The sequence below is a fragment of the Bos indicus genome, chromosome X (genome assembly GCF_029378745.1).
Source record: "Bos indicus isolate NIAB-ARS_2022 breed Sahiwal x Tharparkar chromosome X, NIAB-ARS_B.indTharparkar_mat_pri_1.0, whole genome shotgun sequence".
In the NCBI taxonomy this organism is placed as follows: domain Eukaryota; kingdom Metazoa; phylum Chordata; class Mammalia; order Artiodactyla; family Bovidae; genus Bos; species Bos indicus.
Genome location: NC_091789.1, coordinates 73,541,139 through 73,564,929, shown reverse-complemented (window position 1 = coordinate 73,564,929; position 23,791 = coordinate 73,541,139). Strand labels below are relative to the sequence as shown.

The 23,791-nt window shown below is 38.4% G+C and overlaps 1 protein-coding gene across 1 annotated transcript in view; it reads left to right on the top strand.

Moving 5' to 3' along the window:
• Nucleotides 1-23,791, top strand: part of LOC139180901 (uncharacterized) — a 462,995-nt gene that overhangs the window by 161,210 nt on the left and 277,994 nt on the right. Inside the window, exon 9 of the mRNA XM_070783492.1 lies at nucleotides 22,017-22,058. Coding sequence (XP_070639593.1) covers nucleotides 22,017-22,058 — 42 coding nt within the window. The remainder of the gene's footprint in view (nucleotides 1-22,016; nucleotides 22,059-23,791) is intronic.

Below are 23,791 nucleotides of genomic sequence, written 5' to 3'. Positions count from 1 at the left end.
ATGTTCACGTAATTAGCCTGAAAAATATTTTAACCATCTTCCCTGGAAAGCAGCAGGGAAGCAGAGAAACTTTTGATCCCTTTTGGGACATTAGTGGGAAAACACTCACAAAAATTTATGAATCTAAGCCTGTACCTTGTTCATATGTACTATCAAAACTATATCACTAGTGTGGTGGGAGAACAGAAACTTAAGAAATTGACACAAAGCACATCCATAAACAGAAAATTGTGTTGTATCCTTGCAGAGACAAAAGTGAAGCCACTTTTTAAGGAAACTCTCAAAATGTGAGAAATATCAGTTAGATTTAAGGATGCTGAAAAACTTTGGAAATCCACAACAGGGTGTTTTCATAAGGTATGATCATGAAAGCAAAGATTCTTAATATCTCTTCCTTTCCTGTACTCCCTCATTTAAAGGTTGTTGTTCTCCTTCCACTGCTACAAAATTGGCATTTCATATTCCAATAGCTTTAAGGTCACTTTTTCCCCAGAAATAAAGTGAAGAATTATTTATTACACATTTGACTATGAAACTAAGTGAATATGTTCATAATCTATTTTCATGGACATACCTCAAATACCATTAATTGATGTGTATACTTTGTTGTTGTTCACTCACTAAATCCTGTCTTGACTTTTTGTGATCCTGTAGACTGCAGCATGGCAGGCTCATCTGTCCACTGTCTCCCAGAGGTGGTTCACATTCGTGTCCATTATGTCAGTGATGCTATCTAAACATCTCGTCCTCTGCCATCCCCCTTTCCTTTTGCAATCTATCTTTCCCAGCATCAGGGTCTTTTCTAATGAGTCAGCTCTTTGCATCAGGTGGCCAAATTATTGGAGCTTTTGCGTCAGTACTCCAATGAATATTCAGAGTTTATTTCGTTTAGGATTGACTGTTTTGCACTCCTCGCAGTCCAAGGGACTCTCAAGAGTCAACTCTAGCACCACAATTGACATTCCTTGGCGCTCAGCCTCCTTTATGGTCCAAGTGTCACATTTATACATGACTTACTGCATAAACCTTAGCTCTGACTATAGAGACCTTTGTCAGCAAAGTGACGTCTCTGCTTTTTAATATGCTGAGTGTCATAGCTTTCCTTCCAAAGAGCAAGCATCTTTTAATTTCATTGCTGCAGTCTCCGCCTGCAGTGATTTCGGAGACCAAGAACATAAAATCTGTCACTGCTTCTACTTTTCCCCATTCTATTTGCCATGAAGTGATGGAACTGAATGCCATGATCACAGTTTTTTTTATTTAAAAAAATTAATATTGAATTTAAAGACAGCTTTTTCATTGTCTTCTTTCACCCTCATCAAGACACTGTGGTTTCTCCTCACTTTCTTCTATAAGATTGGTATCATCTGCATATCTAAGGTTGTTGATATTTCACCAGGCAACCCTGATTCCAGCTTATGATTCATCCAGCTCAGTATTTCACATGATATACTCTTGATTCATGTTGACGTTTGACAGAAAACAACAGAAATCTGTAAAGCAATTATCCTTAAATTGAAAATTAATTAATTAAATTAAAAAAGAAGTTAAATAAGTAGAGTGACAATATACAGCCTTGTCCTATTACTTTCCCAATTTTGAAACAGTCATTTGTTCCATGTCCAGTTCAGACTGTTGCTTCTTGATCCATATATATGTTTCTCAGAAGACAGGTAAGGTGATCTGGTACTCCCATCTGTTTAAGTATTTTCCACAGTTTGTTGTGATCCACAAAGTTGAAGGCTTTAGCATAGTCAATGAAGCAGATGTTTTTTCTGGAACTCCCTTGGTTTTTCCATGATCCAGCGAATGTTGATCTCTGGTTCCTTTGCCTCTTTGAAACCCAGCTTGTACATCTGGAAGTTCTCAGTCCATGACTGCTAAAGCCTAGGTTGAAGGATTTTGAGTATGTGAAATGAAAACAGTATGTGAAATGAAACAGTATTTTAACACTCTTTGGCATTGTACTTCTTTGGGGTTGAAGTGAGAGATGATATTTTCTGGTCCTGTGGCCACTGCTAAGTTTTGCAAATTTGCAGACTTATTCAGAGAAGGCAATGGCAACCCACTCCAGTACTCTTGCCTGGAAAATCCCATGGACAGAGGAGCCTGTTAGGCTGCAGTCCATGGGGTTGCTAAGGGTCGGACATGACTGAGCGTCTTCACTTTCACTTTTCACTTTCATGCATTGGAGAAGGAAATGGCAACCCACTCCAGTGTTCCTGCCTGGAGAATCCCAGGGACGGGGGAGCCTGGTGGGCTGCCATCTATGGGGTTGCACAGAGTCGGACACGACTGAAGTGACTTAGCAGCAGCAGCAGACATATTGTGTGTAACACAGTAACAGCATCATCTTCTAGGATTTTAATAGCTCAGCTGAAATTCTGTCACCTCCACTAGCTTTGTTCCTAGCAATGCTTCCTAAGGTCCACTTGACTTCACACTCCAGGATGTCTAGCTCTAGGTGAATGACTTCCATATCATGGTTATCTGGGTCATTAAGACCTTTTTTTGTATAGTTCTTCTGTGTATTCTTGCCACCTCTTCTTAATTTCTTCTGCTTCTGTTAGCCTCTTAGTGCTTCTATCCTTTATTATGCCCATTCTTGCATAAAATGTTCCCTTGATATTTCCAATTTTCTTGAAGTGATCTTGTTTTACCATTCTATTGCTTTCCTCTACTTCTTTGCATTGTCCACTTTGGAGGGCCTTATTATGTCTCCTTGCTATTCTCTGGAGTCTGCATTCAGTGGGGCATATCATTCCCTTTCTCCCTGGCATTTTACTTCTATTCTTTCTTCAACTATTTGTAAAGCCTCTTCAGATAAGCACTTTGCCTTCTTAATTCTTACATTTCTTTCTCTTGGGGATGGTTTGGGTCAATGCTTCCTGAACAGTGTTACAAACCTCCATCCATAGTTCTTCAGGCACTCTGTCTACCAGATCTAATTCCTTGCATCTATTGGTCACCTTCACCGTATAATAATAAGGGATTTTATTAAGTCATACCTGAATGACCTAATGGTTATCCCTACATTCTCTGATTTAAGCTTGAATTTTGCAATAAGGAGCTCATGATCTGAGCCACAGTCAGATCCAGGTCTTGTTTTTACTAACTGTATAGTGCTTCTCCATCTGTATCAAAAATAGCTGCTGGGAAGCTAGAATGCTAAGTAGATACTTCAGAAACTGAACAGTCCTTGGAATATAGATGCTTGAATCTAGAGAAAACCAGGATTAAAAGATGTGTTTTAATACTCACACCCTTGAGTTAAGATCTCGGAAAGGTCTTAATCTATGATTAAGGACAATGCTCCAGAAGAACTATCTTAATAAAGCCAAAAGTCGAGTCTCAGTAGGATCAAGGTGATTCAATTTAACTGTCTGCCACAACAGTATTTATTATACTTTAGAGGAAATAACATAATACAGACCCTCTGTGGTGTATTATTCACAAAATACAGTAAAAGTTACTAGATATGCAAAGATAAGAGAAAATGATTAATAAGTATGTAAAGCAATATATACCAGAAATTATCCAGATAATGGTGTTAGCAGAAAACAGTTTCAAAAAAGTTGTGATTATTATGCTGAAGTACCATGCACTGAATTTTTATGTTCCCCCCCAAATCCATATCTTGAAGTCCTAGCACCTAATGTGGTGGTGTTTGCAAATGAGATATATGGAAAGTAATTTAGTTTACATGGGTTCATGAGGGCTCTGTGATGGGATATATGACTTTTTGAGGGGAAGAGATCAGAGTGCTTTCTGACTCACTCTCTGTCTCTTCCATATGATGACAGAAAAATAAAATACCATTTACAAACTAGGAAGAGGGTGCTCACCAATAATAGAATTAATTAGCATCTTGATCATAAACTTCCCAGCCTCCAGAAACTATGAAAAATGAATGCTTGTTTTTGAGCCCCCTAGTCTATAGAGGTTGTTATAGTAGCCCTACGTGATGAATATACATATACATATATATATATATATATATCAGATCAGTTGCTCAGTCGTGTCCGCCTCTTTGCAACCCCATGAATCACAGCAGGCCAGGCCTCCTTGTCCATCACCAACTCCCGGAGTTTACTGAGACTCACGTCCATCGAGTCAGTGGTGCCATCCAGCCATCTCATCCTCTGTCGTCCCCTTCTCCTCCTGCCCCCAATCCCTCCCAGCATCAGAGTCTTTTCCAATGAGTCAACTCTTCACATGAGGTGGCCAAAGTACTGGAGTTTCAGCTTTAGCATCATTCCTTCCAAAGAAATCCCAGGGCTGATCTCCTTCAGAATGGACTGGTTGGATCTCCTTGCAGTCCAAGGGACTCTCAAGAGTCTTGTCCAACACCACAGTTCAAAAGCATCAATTCTTCAGTGCTTAGCCTTCCTCACAGTCCAGCTCTCACATCCATACATGACCACAGGAAAAACCATAGCCTTACTAGACGAACCTTTGTTGGCAAAGTAATGTCTCTGCTTTTGAATATGCTATCGAGGTTGGTCATAACTTTCCTTCCAAGGAGTAAGCGTCTTTTAATTTCATGGCTGCAGTCACCATCTGTAGTGATTTTGGAGCCCAGAAAAATAAAGTCTGACACTGTTTCCACTGTTTCCCCATCTATTTCCCATGAAGTGGTGGGACTGGATGTGATGATCTTCGTTTTCTGAATGTTGAGCTTTAAGCCAACTTTTTCACTCTCCACTTTCACTTTCATCAAGAGGCTTTTGAGTTCCTCTTCACTTTCTGCCATAAGGGTGGTGTCATCTTCATATCTGAGGTTATTGATATCTCCCCCAGCAATCTTGATTCCAGCTTGTGTTTCTTCCAGTCCAGCATTTCTCATGATGTACTCTGCATATAAGTTAAATAAAGGGTGACAATATACAGCCTTGACGAACTCCTTTTCCTATTTGGAACCAGTTTGTTGTTCCATGTCCAGTTCTAACTGTTGCTTCCTGACCTGCATACAGATTTCTCAAGAGGCATATCAGGTGTTCTGGTATTCCCATCTCTTTCAGAATTTTCCACAATTTATTGTGATCCACACATTCCAAGGCTTTGGCATAGTCAATAAAGCAGAAATAGATGTTTTTTCTGGAACTCTGTTGCTTTTTCTATGATCCAGCAGATGTTGGCAATTTTATCTCTGGTTCCTCTGCCTTTTCTAAAACCAGCTTGAACATCAGAAAGTTCACGGTTCACATATTACTGAAGCCTGGCTTGGAACATTTTGAGCATTACTTTACTAGTGTGTGAGATGAGTGCAATTGTTTGGTAGTTTGAGCATTCTTTGGCACTGCCTTTCTTTGGGATTGGAATGAAAACGGACCTTTTCCAGTCCTGTGGCCACTGCTGAGTTTTCCAAATTTGCTGGCATATTGAGTGCAGCACTTTCACAGCATAATCTTTCAGGATTTGGAATAGCTCAACTAGAATTCCATCACCTCCACTAGCTCTGTTCATAGTGATGCTTTCTAAGGCCCACTTGACTTCACATTCCAGGATGTCTGGCTCTAGGTCAGTGATCACACCATCGTGATTATCTGGGTCATGAAGATCTTTTTTGTACAGTTCTTCTGTGTATTCTTTCCATCTCTTCTTAATATCTTCTGCTTCTGTTAGGTCCATACCATTTCTGTCCTATCGAGCTCATCTTTGCATGAAATGTTCCTCTAGTATCTCTGATTTTCTTGAAGAGATCCCTAGTCTTTCCCATTCTGTTGTTTTACTCTATTTCTTTGCATTGATCGCTGAAGAAGTCTTTCTTATCTCTTCTTGCTATTCTTTGGAACTCTGCATTCACATGTTTATATCTTTCCTTTTCTCCTGTGCTTTTCACTTCTCTTCTTTTTACAGCTATTTGTAAGGCTCCCCAGACAGCCATTTTGCTTTTTTTCATTTCTTTTCTATGGGGATGGTCTTGATCCCTGTCTCCTCTACAATGTCACGAACCTCAATCCATAGTTCATCAGACACTCTATCTATCAGATCTAGGCCCTTAAATCTATTTCTCACTTCCACTGTATAATCATAAGGGATTTGATTTAGGTTATACCTGAATGGTCTAGTGGTTTCCCCTACTTTCTTCAATTTAAGTCTGAATTTGGCAATAAGGAGTTCATGATCTGAGCCACAGTCAGCTCCTGGTCTTGTTTTTGCTGACTGTATAGAGCTTCTCCATCTTTGGCTGTAAATAATATAATCAATCTGATTTCAGTTATATATATATATATATATATATATATATATATATATATATATATATAATAGAGAAAAGCAATGGATAAAATGGATGAAAAGACAGATAATTCCAAAAGTAATTTAAAATGTATAAAAATAGTTGTACACTCTAGAACAGTAATATATCACATCTGAAATTAATAGCTATTTGGGTAGATAGGTTCAACAAGCAGTATATGTGAATTTGAAGATAAGTCACTTTAAAATATCTAAACTAAAGCACTGGGTGAAAAAAAAATTGAAAAAATGAGAACATAGTATGTATGACTTGCTGAAATGTTCCAACATTCATAGAATCGGTAATCCAAAAAGAAAGGATAGAGAGAATGGGACAGAAGCGATATTTAAAAAAATAACGGACAAGAATATTTTTTCAAGTGAGGTGAAATGCATAAATTCACACATTAAATAAGTTCAGAAAGGATATAAACAAAACTTCGTATACACACAACAAACTAAAATCATTTTGTTGTTAAAATATCAAAGACAGAAAAAAAAGTAAAACTTTGAGTAAGAGAAAAAAGAAATCTTCAATGGAGTCCCAGTAAAACTGATGGCTGAATTTTCAGCAGAAGCAATGGAAGCCAACAGTAGGATAACAAGCCATTTCTTCCAAGAAGATTGTCAGTGATAAAATTGAAAGAATTCTAGGCAAACCTGGATGGTTGGTCCCTCTGTTCAGAAGATAATTTTGTGATATCTTTAAGGTAATGAATGGGGAGAATTCCTGCCAACATGTATTTTGCATCATTGAAAGCAAAAATGAATACATGTAAATATCCTATAAAAATTAAGGCATAATTAAGAGGTTTGAACAGAAACAAGTGCTAAAAGTATTTGTCACAGGAGACTTACACTACAATAAAGGGAGTTATTTTACCTGAAAGAAAATTATCTTAGAAGTATGAAAGTGAACAAAGGAATGAAGGATTCCAGAAATAGTAAATATGTGGGTGAAACATAAATGAATATTACTTCTGTATAGTAATAGCAATATTAACGTTTTATAAAGTGTATGACATAGATTAAAAAAAAAAAGCAATGCTGTAAACCTTTTGTAAAATTCTAGGAATTAAGAACTAGTGAAATTACTAATTTAATGTGGATTGAATCAAATTGGATACATAATCTGCAGTACAACAATTAATCAAAGTTTTTTGTCTCGAATTATTTACACACTTTTTTTTTGGTAAATTTATTTATTTTAATTGGGCAATAATTACTTTACAATATTGTAGTTGTTTTTGCCATACACTGACATGAATCAGCCATGGGTGTATATGTGCCCCCATGCTGAACCACCCTCCGCCCCAATCCCATCCCTCAGGGTCATCCCAGTACACCGGCCCTGAGTAGCATGCCTCATGCCTCGAACCTGTACTGGTGATCTGTTTCACATATGGTAATATACATGTTTCAATGCTATTCTCTCAAATCATACCACCTTCACCTTCTCCCACAAAGTCCAAAAGTCTGTTATTTACATCTGTGTCTCGTTTACTGTTTCACATATAGGGTCATCATTACAATCTTTCTAAATTCCATATATATGTATTAATATACTGTATTGCTGTTTATTCTTTCTGTATTACTTCACTGTGTATAATAGGCTCCAGTTTCATTTACCTTATTAGAACTGATTCAAATGCATTCTTTTTAATAGCTGAGTAATATTTCCACTGTGTATATGTACCACAGCTTTTTTATACATTTGTCTGCTGATGGACATCTAGGCTGCCTCCATGCCTTAGCTATTGTAAACACTGCTGCGATGAACATTGGCGTACATGTTGGTCTCTTTCAGTTCTGGTTTCCTCAGTGTGTATGCCGAGCCTTGGGATTGCTGGGTCCTATGGCATTCGATTTCCATTTTTTTAAGGAATCTCCGCACTGTTCTCCATAGTGGCTGTATTAGTTTGCATTCCCACCAAGAGGGTGAGAGGGTTCCCTTTTCTCCACAACCTTTCCAGCATTTATTGCTTGTAGACTTTTGGATCACAGCCTTTCTGACTGGCATGAGATGGTACCTCATTGTGGTTTTGATTGCATTTCTCTGATAATGAGTGATGTTGAGCATCTTTTCATGTGTTTGTTAGCCATCTATATATCTTCTTTGGAGAAATGTCTGTTTAGTTCTTTGGCCCATTTTTTGATTGGGTCGTTTATTTTTTGGAATTGAGCTACAGGAGCTGCTTGTATATTTTTGAGATTAATTCTTTGTCATTTGCTTCATTTGCTATTATTTTTTCCCGTTCTGAAGTTTGCCTTTTCACCTTGCTTGTAGTTTCCTTCGTGGTGCAGAACTTTTAATTTTAATTAGGTCCCATTTGTTTATTTTTACTTTTATTTCCATTACTCTTGGAGGTTGGTCATAGAGGATCATGCTGTGATTTATGTCAGAGTGTTTTGCCTATGTTTTCCTCTAAGAGTTCTATGATTTCTGGTCTTACATTTTGATCTTTAATCCATTTTGAGTTTATTTTGGTATATGGTGTTAGAAAGTGTTCTAGTTTCATTCTTTTACATGCGTTGACCTCTTTTCCCAGCACCACTTGTTAAAGAGATTGTCTTTTCTCCATTGTATATTCTTGCCTCCTTTGCCACAGATAAAGTGTCCATAGATGCGTGAATTTATCTCTGGGCTTTCTATTTTGTTCCATTGATATATATTTCTGTCTTTATGCCAGTACCATACTGTCTTAATGACTGCAGCTTTGTAGTATAGCTGGAAGTCAGGCAGGTTAATCCCTCCAGTTCCATTCTTCTTTCTCAAGATTGCTTTCACTATTCGAAATTTTTTGTATCCATACAAATTGTGAAATTATTTGTTCTAGTTCTGTGAAAAATACCAATGGTAGCTTGATAGGGATTGCATTGAATCTATAGATTGCTTTGGGTAGTATACTCATTTTCACTATATTGATTATTCCAATCCATGAACATGATATATTTCTGCATCTATTTGTGTCATCTTTGACTTCTTTAATCAGTGTTTTACTTTTCTTTATATAGGTATTTTTTTTTTTCTTTAGGTAGATTTATTCCTAAGTATTTTATTCTTTTCATTGCAGTGCTGAATGAAATTGTTTCCTTAATTTCTCTTTCTGTTTTCTCTTTGTTAGTGTATAGGAATACAAGGGATTTCTGCATGTTAATATTATATCCTGTAACTTTGCTACATTCATTGATTCGCTCTAGTAATTTTCTGGTAGCCTCTTTAGGGTTTTCTATGTAGAGGATCATGTCATCTGCAAACAGTGAGAGTTTTACCTCTTCTTTTCCAATCTGGATTCCTTTTAGGTCTTTTTCTTCTCTGATTTCTGTGGCTAAATCTTCCAAAACTATGTTGAATAGTAGTGGTGAAAGTGGGCACCCTTGTCTTGTTCCTGACTCTAGGAGAAATGCTTTCAATTTGTCACCATTGAGGATAATGGTTGCTATGGGTTTATCATATATGGCTTTTTTTATGTAGAGGTATGTTCCTTCTATGCCTGCTTTCTGGAGGGTATTTTTTTTTTTTATCATAAATGGATGTTTAATTTTCTCAAAGGCTTTCTCTGAATCTACTGAGATACTCATGTGGTTTTTATCTTTCAGTTTGTTGATGTGGTATATCACATTGATTGATTTGTGAAGTTTGAAGAATCCTTGCATGCCTGGGATAAAGCCCATTGGGTCATGATATATGATCTTTTTAATATGTTGTTGGATTCTATTTGCTAGAATTTTATTAAGGATTTTTGCATCTATGTTCATCAGTGGTATTGGCCTGTAATTTTCTTTTTTTGTGGCATCTTTGTCTGGTTTTGGTATTAGGGTGATGGTAGCCTCTTAGAATACATTTGAAAGTTTACCTTCCTCTGTAATTTTCTGTAAGAGTTTGAGTAGGATAAGTGTTAGCTCTTCTCTAAATTTTTGGTTGAATTCAGCTATGAAATCATCTGATCCTGGGCTTTTGTTTGCTGAAAGATTTCTGATTACAGTTTCGATTTACATGCTTGTGATGTGTCTGTTAAGATTTTCTATTTCTTCCTGGATCAGTTTTGGAAGGCTATACTTTTCTAAGAATTCGTCCATGACTTCCAAGTTGTTCATTTTATTGGTATATAGTTGCTGTGGTAGTCTCTTATGATCCTGTGTATTTCTTTGTTGTCTGTTGTGATTTCTCCATTTTCATTTTCAATTGTTTTTATTTGATTCTTCTCCATTTTTTTCTTGATGAGTCTGGCTAATGGTTTGCCTATTTTATTTATCTTCACAAAGAACCAGCTTTTAGCTTTGTTGATTTTTGCTATTCTCCTTTGTTTCTTTTTCATTTATTCTGTGCTAATTTTTATGATTTATTTCCTTCTACTAACCCATGGGTTTTTCATTTCTTCTTTTTTCTAGTTGCTTTAGGTGTACATTTAGATTTTTTATTTGATTTTTCTCTTGTTTCTTGAGGTAAGGTTGTATTGCTATGAACCTTCCCCTTAGCACTGCTTTTACAGAATCCCATAGGTTTTGGGTTGTCATGTTTTCATTCATTTCTGTGCATATTTTTATTTATTTATTTTTTTATTTTTTTCTATGATTTGTTGTTTATTCAGAAGCATGTTGTTCATCCTACTATATTTGTATTTTAATAGTTCTTTTTTCCTGTAGTTGACATCTAATCTTACCACATTGTGATCAGAAAGATGCTTGAAGTTATTTCAATATTTTTGAATTTACAAGGCTAGATTTGTGTTCCAGGATGTGATCTATGCTGGAGATGTTCTGTGTGCACTTGAGAACAAGGTGAAATTCATTGTTTTGTGGTGAAGTGTCTTATATATATCAATTAGGTCTAACTGGCCCATTGTATCATTTAAAGTTTTATTTCCTTGCTAATTTTCTGTTTAGTTGACCTATCCATAGGTGTGAGTGGAGTATTAAAGGCTCCCACTATTATTGTGTTACTGTTAATTTTCCCTTTCATATGTATTAGCCTTTGCCTTACATATTGTGATGCTCTTATGTTGGGTGCATATATATATTTATAATTGTTATATCTTCTTCTTGGGTTGATCTTTTTGATCATTATGTAGTGTCCTTTGTCTCTTTTCAAGGCCTTTGTTTCAAAGTCTATTTTATCTGATATGAATATTGCTACTCCTGCTTTGTTTTGGTTTCCCTTTGCATAAAATGCCTTTTTCCAGCCCTTCACTTTCAGTCTGTATGTGTCCCTTGTTTTGAGGTGGGTCTCTTGTGGACAACATATATAGGAGTCTTGTTTTTGTATCCATTCAGCCAGTCTTTGTCTTTTGGTTGGGGCATTCAACCCATTTACATTTAAGGTAATCATTGATGAGTATGATCCCATTGCCATTTACTTTGTTCTTTTGAGTTCAAGTTTATATACCTTTTCTTTGTTTCCTGTCTAGAGAAGATTCTTTAGTGTTTGTTGAAGAGCTGGTTTGGTTGTGTTGAATGCTCTCAGCTGTTGTTTGTCTTTAAAGCTTTTTATTTCTGCTTCATATTTGAGTGAGATGCTTGCTGGGTACAGTAATCTGGGTTGTAGATTTTTCTCTTTCATCCCTTTAAGTATGTCCTGCCATTCCTTTCTGGCCCAAAGAGTTTCTACTGACAGATCAGGTGTTATCCTTATGGGAATCCCCTTTTGTGTTATTTGTTGTTTTTCCCTTGCTGCTTTTAATATTTTTTCTTTGTGTTTGATCTTTGTTAATTTGATTAATATGTGTCTTGGAGTGTCTTGCTTTAGGTTTATCCTATCTGGGACTCTCTGGGTTTCTTGGACTTGGGTGGCTGTTTCCTTCCCCATGTTGTGGAAGTTTTCAACTATTATCTCCTCAAGTGTTTTCTCATGGTCTTTCTTTTTGTCTTCTTCTGGGATTCCTATGATTTGAATGTTGGGTGTTTAACATTTTCCCAGAGGTCTCTGAGGTTGTCCTCATTTCTTTATTTCTTTTTTCCTCTCTGCTTCATTTATTTCAACCATTCTATCTTCCACCTCACTTATCCTATCTTCTGCCTCAGTTATTCTATTGTTGGTTTCCTCCAGAGTGCTTTTGATCTCAGTTGTTGCATTATTCATTATTGATTGACTCTTTTTCATTTCTTCTATGTCCTTGTTAAACATTTCTTGCATCTACCCAATCCTTGTCTCTAGTCTATGTCTCTGTAACTCCATTTTATTTTCAAGATTTTGGATCATCTTTACTGTCATTATTCTGAATTCTTTTTCAGGTAGACTCCCAATCTCCTCCTCTTTTGTTTGGTTTGATGGGCATTTTCATGTTTCTTTACCTGATGACTATTTCTATGCATTTTCATTTTGTTTAGATTGCTCTGCCTGGGGTGTGCTGGAAGTTTGTGGTTCCCCTTACTTGTGGAGGTTGCTCCCTGTGGGTGTGGTTGGACTAGTGGTTTGTCAAAGATTCCTTGCTAGGAAAGCTTCTGTCTGTGTTCTTGTGGGTGGAGCTTGATCTCTTCTATCTGGAGCACAGTGTAGTGTCTGGTAGTGAGTTCTGAGGTGTTTATGGGTTTGGTGTGACTTTGGGCAGCCTGTATTTTAATGCTCAGGGCTATGTTCCTGCTTTGCTGGAGAATTAGTGTGGTATGTTTTGCTCTGGAACTTGTTGGCTGTTGGGTGGAGCTTGGTTTCAGTGTAAGTATGGAGGCTTTTGAATTAGTTCTTGTTGATTAATGTTCTCTGGAATCAGGAGTTTTCTGGTCTTCTCAAGTTTTGTATTTTAGCCTGCTGCCTCTGGCTTTCAGTCTTATTCTTACAGTAGCCTCAATTCTTCTAAATCCATACAGCACAGATGATAAAACATCTAGGTTAATGGAGAAAATATTCTCCACAATGGGGACAGCCAGAGAGGTTCACAGAGGTACATGGAGAAGAGAAGAGGGAGGAAGGAGGTAGAGGTGACCAGGAGGAGAAGAGGGGGAATCAAAAGGGAGAGACCAGTCTAGCTGATAATCAATTCCCTATGTGCTCTCCACAGTCTGGAACACCCAGAGAGGTTAATGGAGTTACATAGAAAAGAGAAGAAGAAGGAATGAAATAGAGGTGGCCAGGAGGAGACGAGGGGGAGTCAAAAGGGGAGAGACCAGTCTAGCCGTAATCAGTTCTCTAAGTGTTTTCCACAGCCAGAAACACCCAGAGTGATTCACAGAGTTAAGTAGAGAAGAGAAGGGGGAGGGAGGAGATAGAGGTGACCTGGAGCAGAAAAAGGAGAATCAAAAGGGGAGAGAGCAATCAAGTCAGTAAACACACCCTTAAGCAAAATTGGGTATTGAAGATTGGATTCTTAAAGGTACACAACTGATAACAAATACCCAAAAGGAAAGATTAAAAATCTAGAGTAGATGTTAGATTATCAAAAGACAATAATAAAAATATACAACAAATTCAATCACAAAAATCATAAAATATATATTTGAAATTTACTTTAAAAATAAGGTATTTTTTAAAATTAATTTTATTTTATTTTTAAACTTTACATAATTGTATTAGTTTTGCCAAATATCAAAATGAATCCATCACAGGTATACATGTGTTCCCCATCCTGAACCCTCCTCCCTCCTCCCTCCCCATACCATCCCTCTGGGTCGTCCCAGTGCACCAGCCCCAAGCATCTAGTATCGTGCATCGAACCTGGACTGGCATCTCGTTTCATACATGATATTTTACATGTTTCAATGCCATTCTCCCAAATCTTCCCACCCTCTCCCTCTCCCACAGAGTCCATAAGACTGTTCTATACATCAGTGTCTCTTTTGCTGTCTCGTACACATAGTATACTAACGCATATATATGGAATTTAGAAAGATGGTAACAAAAATAAGGTATTTTTTGCAAGGACATAGTAGGTTATAAAAATGAAAATTAAAGGAGTAATAAAGAACTTAAAAATAAAAAGATAATAGTAAAAATATATCTAGGAATTTCTCTGGAACTGTTGAGGGCAGTGTGGGGTCAGTTCAGTTTCAGATAGTTCCCTATTCCAGCTTATACATCTTCTCAAGGTTTATGGGCCCCTTCCAATGCTTGGTCAATGCTAACTACAGGTTTTTAATCTGTTGCATCTGTCACTTCCAGACCAGTTCCCTCTTCTTTATTTTGGCTTCCTCTGTTTGCAAGTCCCTTCAGTGTCTAATTTCCACCCATACTCAGTGGGGCAAAGGTGGTCACTTATTTAGGCTCACATGTTCAGTTGTGCTTTGGAGGGAATAACACTGGAAACAAATATCTCTGGCGTGTGCGTGGAGTTCTCACAGTGTATGAACCACACTGGGTTTGCCCCAGCTCACGGCACCTGTGCTTTCCTGTTCTACACTGCTCAGGCTCCAGGTTGCTGTACTGGGGAACTATCCAAAATGGGCCCTGGGATGCATGCACTTCCCAGGTCTAAGCTGCTCAGGTTCAGGTTCTTGGGTACTCCACAAAGGCACAGACTCGTTTGGCCATGTGTTTTGTGCTCTTCCCAGGTCCGAGGAGGTCAGGTGACCTGGTACTTGGCGAACTCACTGTCCCAAGTGGGCTGTGCATCTTAATCACCTCCCCGGTCCTGGCCACTCAGTTTCCTGAATGCACAGCAATAGTGCTGTCTCAGGTGTGCCATGTGTCTCCTCTGGGGAGCTGATCTCAGGCCACGACCCTTCTGTCAGATGTCAAGTGCCCAGGATCCCAGTGAGATTTGGTTAGCAACGTGGAGCTTCCTCATAGTTTGGTGGTGGATGCCATCTCTGGTTCTGAGATTGCCCCTTGCCTTCCAGTTGGGGTTGTTGCCAACCTGCCTCTCTTCCTCTGGTGGGGGGGGGGGGATGGGCCAGTTTGCAGCCAGCTAGCTCTCCTTTGGTATTCGCTCAATCCTTGGTTTGGTGAGCAGACAGCGTGCACCTTAGGTTAGAGCTTTTTGCAAGGAAATTTCTCTCTCTCTCTTTTTTTTCTTTCTCTCTGGCTTTCCCACAGTTTGGGTTGCTTTGTTATGTTAGCACACTCAGATTGTCCTCAGGGCATTCAGGCCTGGTCCTTACCCTTAGCATGCACCCCGTGCCTCCCTGTTCAGCCCCCACTCACTGATGGCGGACGCAAGCATCTGGGCTACTTCTCCACTGGGAGTTGCAGTTAGCCACATATTCTGTGTGTGTGTGTGTGTGTGTGTGTGTGTGTGTGTGTGTGTGTGTGTTTCCTCCTGGTTATGTTGCATTCTGAGATTCAAAAACTCCCCACAGACCCACTGGTAAGAGGGTTTCCTGGTATTTGGAAGCTTCTACTCCTTCACGACTCCCTCCCCAGGACAGGTCTCCCCATCCATAACTCTTTTGTCTCTCTTATTGTCTTTTATATTTTGTCCTACCTCCTGTCAAAGAGAATGGGTTTCCTATCTAGGTGCCTGGTGTCCTCCTCCAGCATTCAGAAGTTGTTTTGTGGAAGTTGCTCAGCATTCAAAGGATCTTTCAATGAATTTTGGGGGAGAAAGTGGTCTTCCCGTCCTATTCCTCTGCCATCTTAGGCTTTCCTCTATTTACAGTCTTAGTAATCATTTTTGTACTCCAAAAAACCTTTGTTTATGTGGGTTAAATCTATTGGTAGCTACCATATTAAAAATTCAAACTGATAATTTGTAAAAATAGGTATTAATTCATGTGAATGTTGCAATAAAGAACTTACTACTTGGTAAAATAAATAACATGTATTTCTAAAAATAACTTTTTCAAAAATAGAAAAAAAGAATAGTTAAATCTTTTATATTTTTAAAATCCCTTTTATTAGAGTTTAATAGAAGATAGCTGAATATTTTTTACTGCTTCTCCATTTAATATATTGTGATAGCACATGGTGTGACCTTCTGGAATACTCTGCTCTATTCTAATAAAAAAGAGTAAAAAGTGCAAATACTCAATATTATTATAGAAGTAGTTTTCTCTTTTTAACACCCTTGAAAGACCTTGGGGACTCACAGAATTTTTCCCAAACCGCATTCTAAAATCCCGCTTTATAGTAACCATGGAAAGAATACTAAGATAGTATAAGCCAAAACCAAATAGCTGAGGAAAAGTAGAACACTGAAAATGTTTAATCCAACCCCTCCAATAAATTGGAATAAAGCAACAAAGAACAGAGAAAACAAAAACAAACAAACAAACAAATGCTATAAAATTATAGATATAATTACAACTGTATCAACAGTTACCTTAAATATAAAGAGCTTAACCTAACATTTGAAAGACAAATATTTTAAAACTATTACAATAGGGCAAAGTGTTTTTATTCAGTATTCTTGCCTTGAGAACCCCATGAACAGTACGAAAAGGCAAAATGATAGGATACTGAAAGAGGAATTCCCCAGGTCAGTAGGTGCCCAATATTCTACTGGAGATCAGTGGAGAAATAACTCCAGAAAGAATGAAGGGATGGAGCCAAAGCAAAAACAATACCCAGTTGTGGATGTGATTAGTGATAGAAGCAAGGTCCAATGCTGTAAAGAGCAATATTGCATAGGAACCTGGAATGTTAGGTCAATGAATCAAGGCAAATTGGAAGTGGTCAAACAGGAGAAGGCAAGAGTGAACGTCAACATTCTAGGAATCAGCGAACTGAAATGGACTGAAATGGGTGAATTTAACTCAGATGACCATTATATATACTACTGTGGGCAGGAATCACTTAGAAGAAAGGGAATTGCCATCATCGCCAACAAAAGAGTCCAAAATGCAGTACTTGGATGCAATCTCAAAAATGACAGAATGATCTCTGTTTGTTTCCAAGACAAACCATTCAATATTAGAGTAATCCAAGTCTATGCCCCAACTAGTAACACTGAAGAAGCTGAAGTTGAATGGTTCTATGAAGATCTACAAGACCTTTTAGAACTAACACACACAAAAAAAGATGTACTTTTCATTATAGGGTGCCGGGGTCCAGCCCTGGTGGATCCAGGGAATTCAAAGCGGGGACAGCATCAGCGCGGATCAGGAAACAACTGCTTAATTAAACGTTAATTAAGGATATAAAGAGTGGTGAAATAAGGATAGCTCAGCGAAGAAATTCAGTAAAGAAAAGAGGCTGAATAAAATTCCAAAGCAGGGAATTTATGTCACCTACGAAAGCCTCAAGCATCCTCCCGTTCTCCCGAAGGAGAGGAGACACTAAGGCCTCCCCGGTCAGATCTTAGAAGCCCAGGCAAAATTAGCAGGCTTGACGAGCTTCCCCACCTCAGAGGAAAAATTCAGCCAGAAGGAGAAAGAAAGAACGACATGGGGAGACCAAATTTTGGTGAAAAAAAGGACGTACTTTATTTTCCAAAGTAGTTTTATACCTTAAGTTGTGCATAGAGGATCATGGGGGAAGAGGTAGAGTCATGCAAGGACAGCAGTTCCTGATCCTAATCGAAGCAAGGCTTTCAAACTTATCATATGCAAAAGTTTAGGTGATTTACATCATCTTCTGGCCAGGAGGCCTGTTAACATTTTAAGAAACTTATTTTTCTCTAAAGGTGATTATTCTAAAGTCAGGCGCCAGCCTCCAAAAAGCATTGGATAAAGTTGCATTCCTATAGGGCAAAGGTGAGGTGGGCTCGATCAAGAAAAGAATTAACTCAAGTGTCCAAGGTTACAAACATTGAGGCTACTACTTACATTTCTATACACCAAATATATCAATCAATACACTGCAAAGGACACAGTAGGTAAGGGATATGGAGACTTAGCAGCAAACATTGGCCCAACAAGTGAAAAACCCTTCACCAATACAATTTCTAATCAATCTTTTAACTGCTCAAAGGAATCTGTATTTAGACAGTTTAGAACATCTCATGCCTCTCACAGTTGGGAGACTCTAAACACTCACATGTGGCCGGAAAAACCTATTCAGGCAGGCTAGAGGATTTCCAAAGGAATTTGTAGGTTGAAACACTGTCACACCCAGGAATTATTAACTGGAGCTGTAAGTTAATTCTTTTTTCATAGAGAGGTAGTGGGGGACAGCCCCCCGTAAAGTCAGAGGTATAGGTGAGAGCACAAAGCAGAAAGTAGGCAGACTCTGGTTTTGGGGGTAGATGCTCGAGAATTTCCAGGGGGACTCCTGAGGCTCGATCCCACCTTTGTGTATGCCGAGCCTCCTCCCTCATGACCTGTGCCACGAGTGGAGTTCCTCAGGCCAGCTCCCGGCAATAGGGGACTGGAATGCAAAAGCAGGAAGTCAAGAAACACCTGGAGTAACAGGCAAATTTGGCCTTGGAATATGGAATGAAGCAGGGCAAAGGCTAATAGAGTTTTGCCAAGAAAATACACTGGTCATAGCAAACACCCTCTTCCAACAAGACAAGAGTAGACGCTATACATGGACATCACCAGATGGTCAACACCAAAATCAGACTGATTGTATTCTTTGCAGCCAAAGTTGGAGAAGCTCTATACAGTTAACAAAAAGAAGACCAGGAGCTGATGGTGGCTCGGATCATGAACTCCTTATTGCCAAATTCAGACATAAATTGAAGAAAGTAGGGAAAACCACTAGACCATTCAGGTATGACCTAAATCAAATCCCTTATGATTATACAGTGGAAGGGAGAAATAGATTTAAGGGACTACATCTGATAGAGTGCCTGATGACCTATGGACAGAGGTTCATGACATTGTATAGGAGACAAGGATCAAGACCATCCCCATGGAAAAGAAATGCAAAAAAGCAAAATGGCTATCTGAGGAGGCCTTACAAATAGCTGTGAAAAGAAGAAAAGTGAAAAGCAAAGGAGAAAAAGAAAGATATAAACATCTGAATGCAGAGTTCCAAAGAGATCTCTTCAAGAAAATTAGAGATACTAAGGGAACATTTCATGCAAAGATGGGCTCGATAAAAGACAGAAATGATATGGACCTAACAGAAACAGAAGATATTAAGAAGAGATGGCAAGAATACACAGAAGAACTGTACAAAAAAGATCTTCAGGACCCAGATAATCACAATGGTGTGATCAGTCACCTAGAGCCAGACATCCTGTAATGTGAAGTCAGGTGTGCCTTAGAAAGCATCACTATGAAAAAAACCTAGTGGAGGTGATGGAATTCCAGTTGAGCTATTTCAAATCCTGAAAGATGATGCTGTGAAAGTGCTGCACTCAATATGCCAGCCAATTTGGAAAACTCAGCAGTGGCCATAGGACTGGAAAAGGTCAGTTTTCATTACAATCCCAAAGAAAGGCAATGCCAAAAAATGCTCAAACTACCAAACAATTGCACTCATCTCACACGCTAGTAAAGTAATGCTTAAAATTCTCCAAGATAGGCTTCAGCAATACGTGAACCGTCAACTTCCAGATATTCAAGCTGGTTTTAGAAAAGGCAGAGGAACCAGAGATCAAATTGCCAACATCTGCTGGATCATGGAAAAAGCAAGAGAGTTCCAGAAAAACATCTATTTCTGCTTTATTGACTATGCCAAAGCCTTTGACTGTGTGGATCACAATAAACTGGAAAATTCTGAAAGAGATGGGAATATCAGACCACCTGACCTACCTCTTGAGAAACCTATATGCAGGTCGGGAAGCAACAGTTAGAACTGGACATGGAACAATACACTGGTTCCAAATAGGAAAAGGAGTACATCAATGCTCTATATTGTCACCCTACTTATTTAACTTATATGCAGAGTACATTATGAGAAATGCTGGGCTGGAAGAAGCACAAGCTGGAATCAAGATTGCTGGGAGAAATATCAGTAACCTCAGATATGCAGATGAAACCATCCTTATGGCAGAAAGTGAAGAGGAACTAAAAAGTCTCTTGATGAAAGTGAAAGAGGATAGTGAAAAAATTGGCTTAAAGCTCAACATTCAGAAAACGAAGATCATGGCATCTGGTCCCATCACTTCATGGGAAATAGACAGTGAAATAGTGGAAACAGTGTCAGACTTTATTTTTTGGGCTCCAAATTCACTGCAGATGGTGATTGCAGCCATGAAATTAAAAGATGCTTACTCCCTGGAAGGAAAGTTATGACCAACCTAGATAGCATATTGAAAAGCAGAGACATTACTTTTCCAACAAAGGTCCGTCTAGTCAAGGCTATGGTTTTTCCTGTGGTCATGTATGTATGTGAGAGTTGGACTGTGAAGAAAGCTGAGCACCGGGCAATTGGTGCTTTTGAACTGTGGTTTTGGAGAAGACTCTTGCGAGTCCCATGGACTACAAGAAGTTCCAACCAGTCCATTCTAAAGGAGATGAGCCCTTGGTGTTCTTTGGCAGGAATGATGCTAAAGCTGAAAGTCCAGTTCTTTGGCCACCTCATGCGAAGAGTTGACTCATGGAAAAGACTCTGAGGCTGGAAGAGATTGGGGGCAGGAGGTAAAGGGGATGACAGAGGATGAGATGGCTGGATGGCGTCTCCAATTCAATGGACATGAATTTGAGTGAACTCTAGGAGTTGGTGATGTACAGGGAGGCCTGGCATGCTGCAATTCATAGGGTCGCAAAGAGTCGGACACGGCTGAGCAACTGAAGTGAACTGAAGTGTTTTTATGAGTTATACTTTATATATGAAGAAACAGAGATTAAAATTGTGAAGATAAGGAAAGATGCCTCATGTATAACTGAAGCTAAGCAGTGTTCAACAACCTGAATGACTCTTAGAGATAGTAAGCATGCCTATGTGCTACGATGCTTTAGCTGTCCAACTCTTTGAGACTCGGTGGGGATTCTCCAAGCATACTGGAGTGGGTTGCATTTCCCTACTTCACGGGATCTTCTGAACCCAGGGATCAAACCTGCCTTTCTTATGTCTCCTGCATTGGCAGGCAGGTTTTTTACCTCTGGTGCAACCTGAGAAGGCCTGGCTGGAAAAAACAAAAGCCTCAGACAAAGGCTTTGTTTTTTATATAAAAGTACATTTTCATTTGTATGAGGTTCAAAGCAGAAAAAAATTGACTTTGAGATAGAATATTGTTTACTACTTGTGGTATAGACTAGGAAGGAACATGAAAATACCTTACTATTTAAAATAGTAAATAAGTTACTAGAAAGTTACTGTATTCTTACTCATTTTGTGATTATAGAGGTATATACATAAACAAAAACAACATCTGGTATATATTTATGATACTGATGCAGTTGTATGTCATTTGTTGTAAAATAAATAAATTTCTTAAAAGAAACTGTGGTGGTCAGGAAAACCATTAAATATGTCATTTATCTTTAACAGCTTTGGCAGTTAAGTGAAACTTGTCATTTGTCATTTGAAGAAAAAATGGAAATTAAATCTTGGACAGTGATAACAAAAAAGACTGAAGAGATTGCAATATAAGAGGTTTAAGGCTATTGTATTGATCCAAGGAGGATATAGATTTTGAGTAAACAGATTGTTATGCATATTAAAAAATTTAGGTTAGAGGGACATATAAAAGGTATAATGTCTTGACCAGTAGAGTAGGAAACAAAGAAAATGAAGAAAACATGTTTTAATAGAGTGCAGGGAAGATGAAATAAATGGGCCAATAAAAATGTATGGTATATGAAAGATAAAATTGTAGAATAGGTCAAAATGTATCATATCACAATAAACATAAATAGATAAAATTCATCTGTTGCAAGACAGATACCTCTCAGATTGGTGCAAGTCCCTAGGATTTTGGAGGATGCCTTTTTATATCTTAGAAATGAATATATCATTTGAAACACACTAGCATTATTACTATTTAATATTTATTCCATGCCCTCAAAAATAAATAAATAACAGATTTTATGTCAACAGTTATATACTAACTTTTGATTTATTTTTCTTGTAGTCTGATCTCAGCCATGAAATGGAATCTGATATGATAGATGTGGTAAGTGGCCTCCCAAGATTTTGTTTTCTAAAATAAAATATTTCACATATACTATATTCTTTTTAATATTCAGTTCAGTTCAGTTCAGTTGCTCAGTCATGTCCGACTCATTGTGACCCCATGAATCACAGCACACCAGGCTTTGCTGTCCATCACCAACTCCCGGAGTTCACTCAAACTCACGTCCATCGAGTTAGTGATGCCATCCAGCTATCTCATCCTGTGTCATCCACTTTTCCTCCTGCACCCAATCCCTCCCAGCATCAGGTCTTTTCGAATGAGTCAGCTCTGTGCATGAGGTGGCCAAAGTACTGGAGTTTCAGCTTTAGCATCATTCCTTCCAAAGAACACCCAGGGCTGATCTCCTTTAGAATGGACAGGTTGGATCTCCTTGCTGTCCAAGGGACTCTCAAGAGTCTTCTCCAACACCACAGTTCAAAAACATCAATTCTTCGGAACTCAGCTTTCTTCACAGTCCAACTCTCACATCCATACATGACCACTGGAAAAACATATCCTTGACTAGAAGGACCTTTGTTGGCAAAGTAATGCCTCTGCTTTTCAATATGCTATCTAGTTTGGTTATAACTTTCCTTATATCAGAATACCCAATATTTTTTTCAATTTATTTATTTTAATTAGAGGCTAATTACTTTACAATATTGTATTGGTTTTGCTATACATCAACATGAATCCACCATGGGTGTACACATGTTCACAATCCTGAACACCCCTCCCACCTCCTTCCCCATACCATCCCTCTGGGTCATCCCAGTGCCCCAGCCCCAAGCATCCTGTATCCTGCATCAAACCTGGACTGGAAATTCGTTTCTTATATGATATTATACATGTTTCAATACCATTCTCCCAAATCATCCCCCACCTCCCTCTCCCACAGAGTCCATAAGACTGTTCTATACATCTGTGTCTCTTTTGCTGTCTCGCATACAGCATTATCATTACAATCTTTCTAAATTCCATATATATGTGTTAGTATACTGTATTGGTGTTTTTCTTTCTGGGTTACTTCACTCTGTATAATTGGCTCCAGTTACAACCACCTCATTAGAACTGATTCAAATGTATTCTTTTAATGGCTGAGTAATATTCCATTGTGTATATATACCACAGCTTTCTTATCCATTCATCTACCGATGGACATCTTGGTTGCTTCCATGTCCTGGCTATTATAAACAGTGCTTCGATGAACATTGGGGTACATGTGTCTCTTTCAGTTCTGGTTTCCTCAGTGTGTATGCCCAGCAGTGGGATTGCTGGGTCGTATGGCAGTTCTATTTCTAGTTTTTTAAAGAATCTTCACACTGTTCTCCATAGTGACTGTCCTAGTTTGCATTCCCACCAACAGTGTAAGAGGGTTCCCTTTTCTCCACATCCTCTCCAGCATTTATTGCTTGTAGACTTTTGGATCGCAGCCATTCTGATTGGCGTGAAATGGTACCTCATTGTGGTTTTGATTTGCTTTTTTCTGATAATGAGTGATGTTGAGTATCTATTCATGTGTTTGTTAGCCATCCATATGTCTTCTTTGGAGAAATGTCTAGTTATTTGGCCCATTTTTTGATTGGGTAGTATATTTTTCTGGAATTGAGCTGTAGGAGTTGCTTGTATATTTTTGATATTAGTTGTTTGTCAGTTGCTTCATTTGCTATTATTTTCTCCCATTCTGAAGGCTGTCTTTTCACCTTGCTTATAGTTTATTTTGTTGTGCAGAA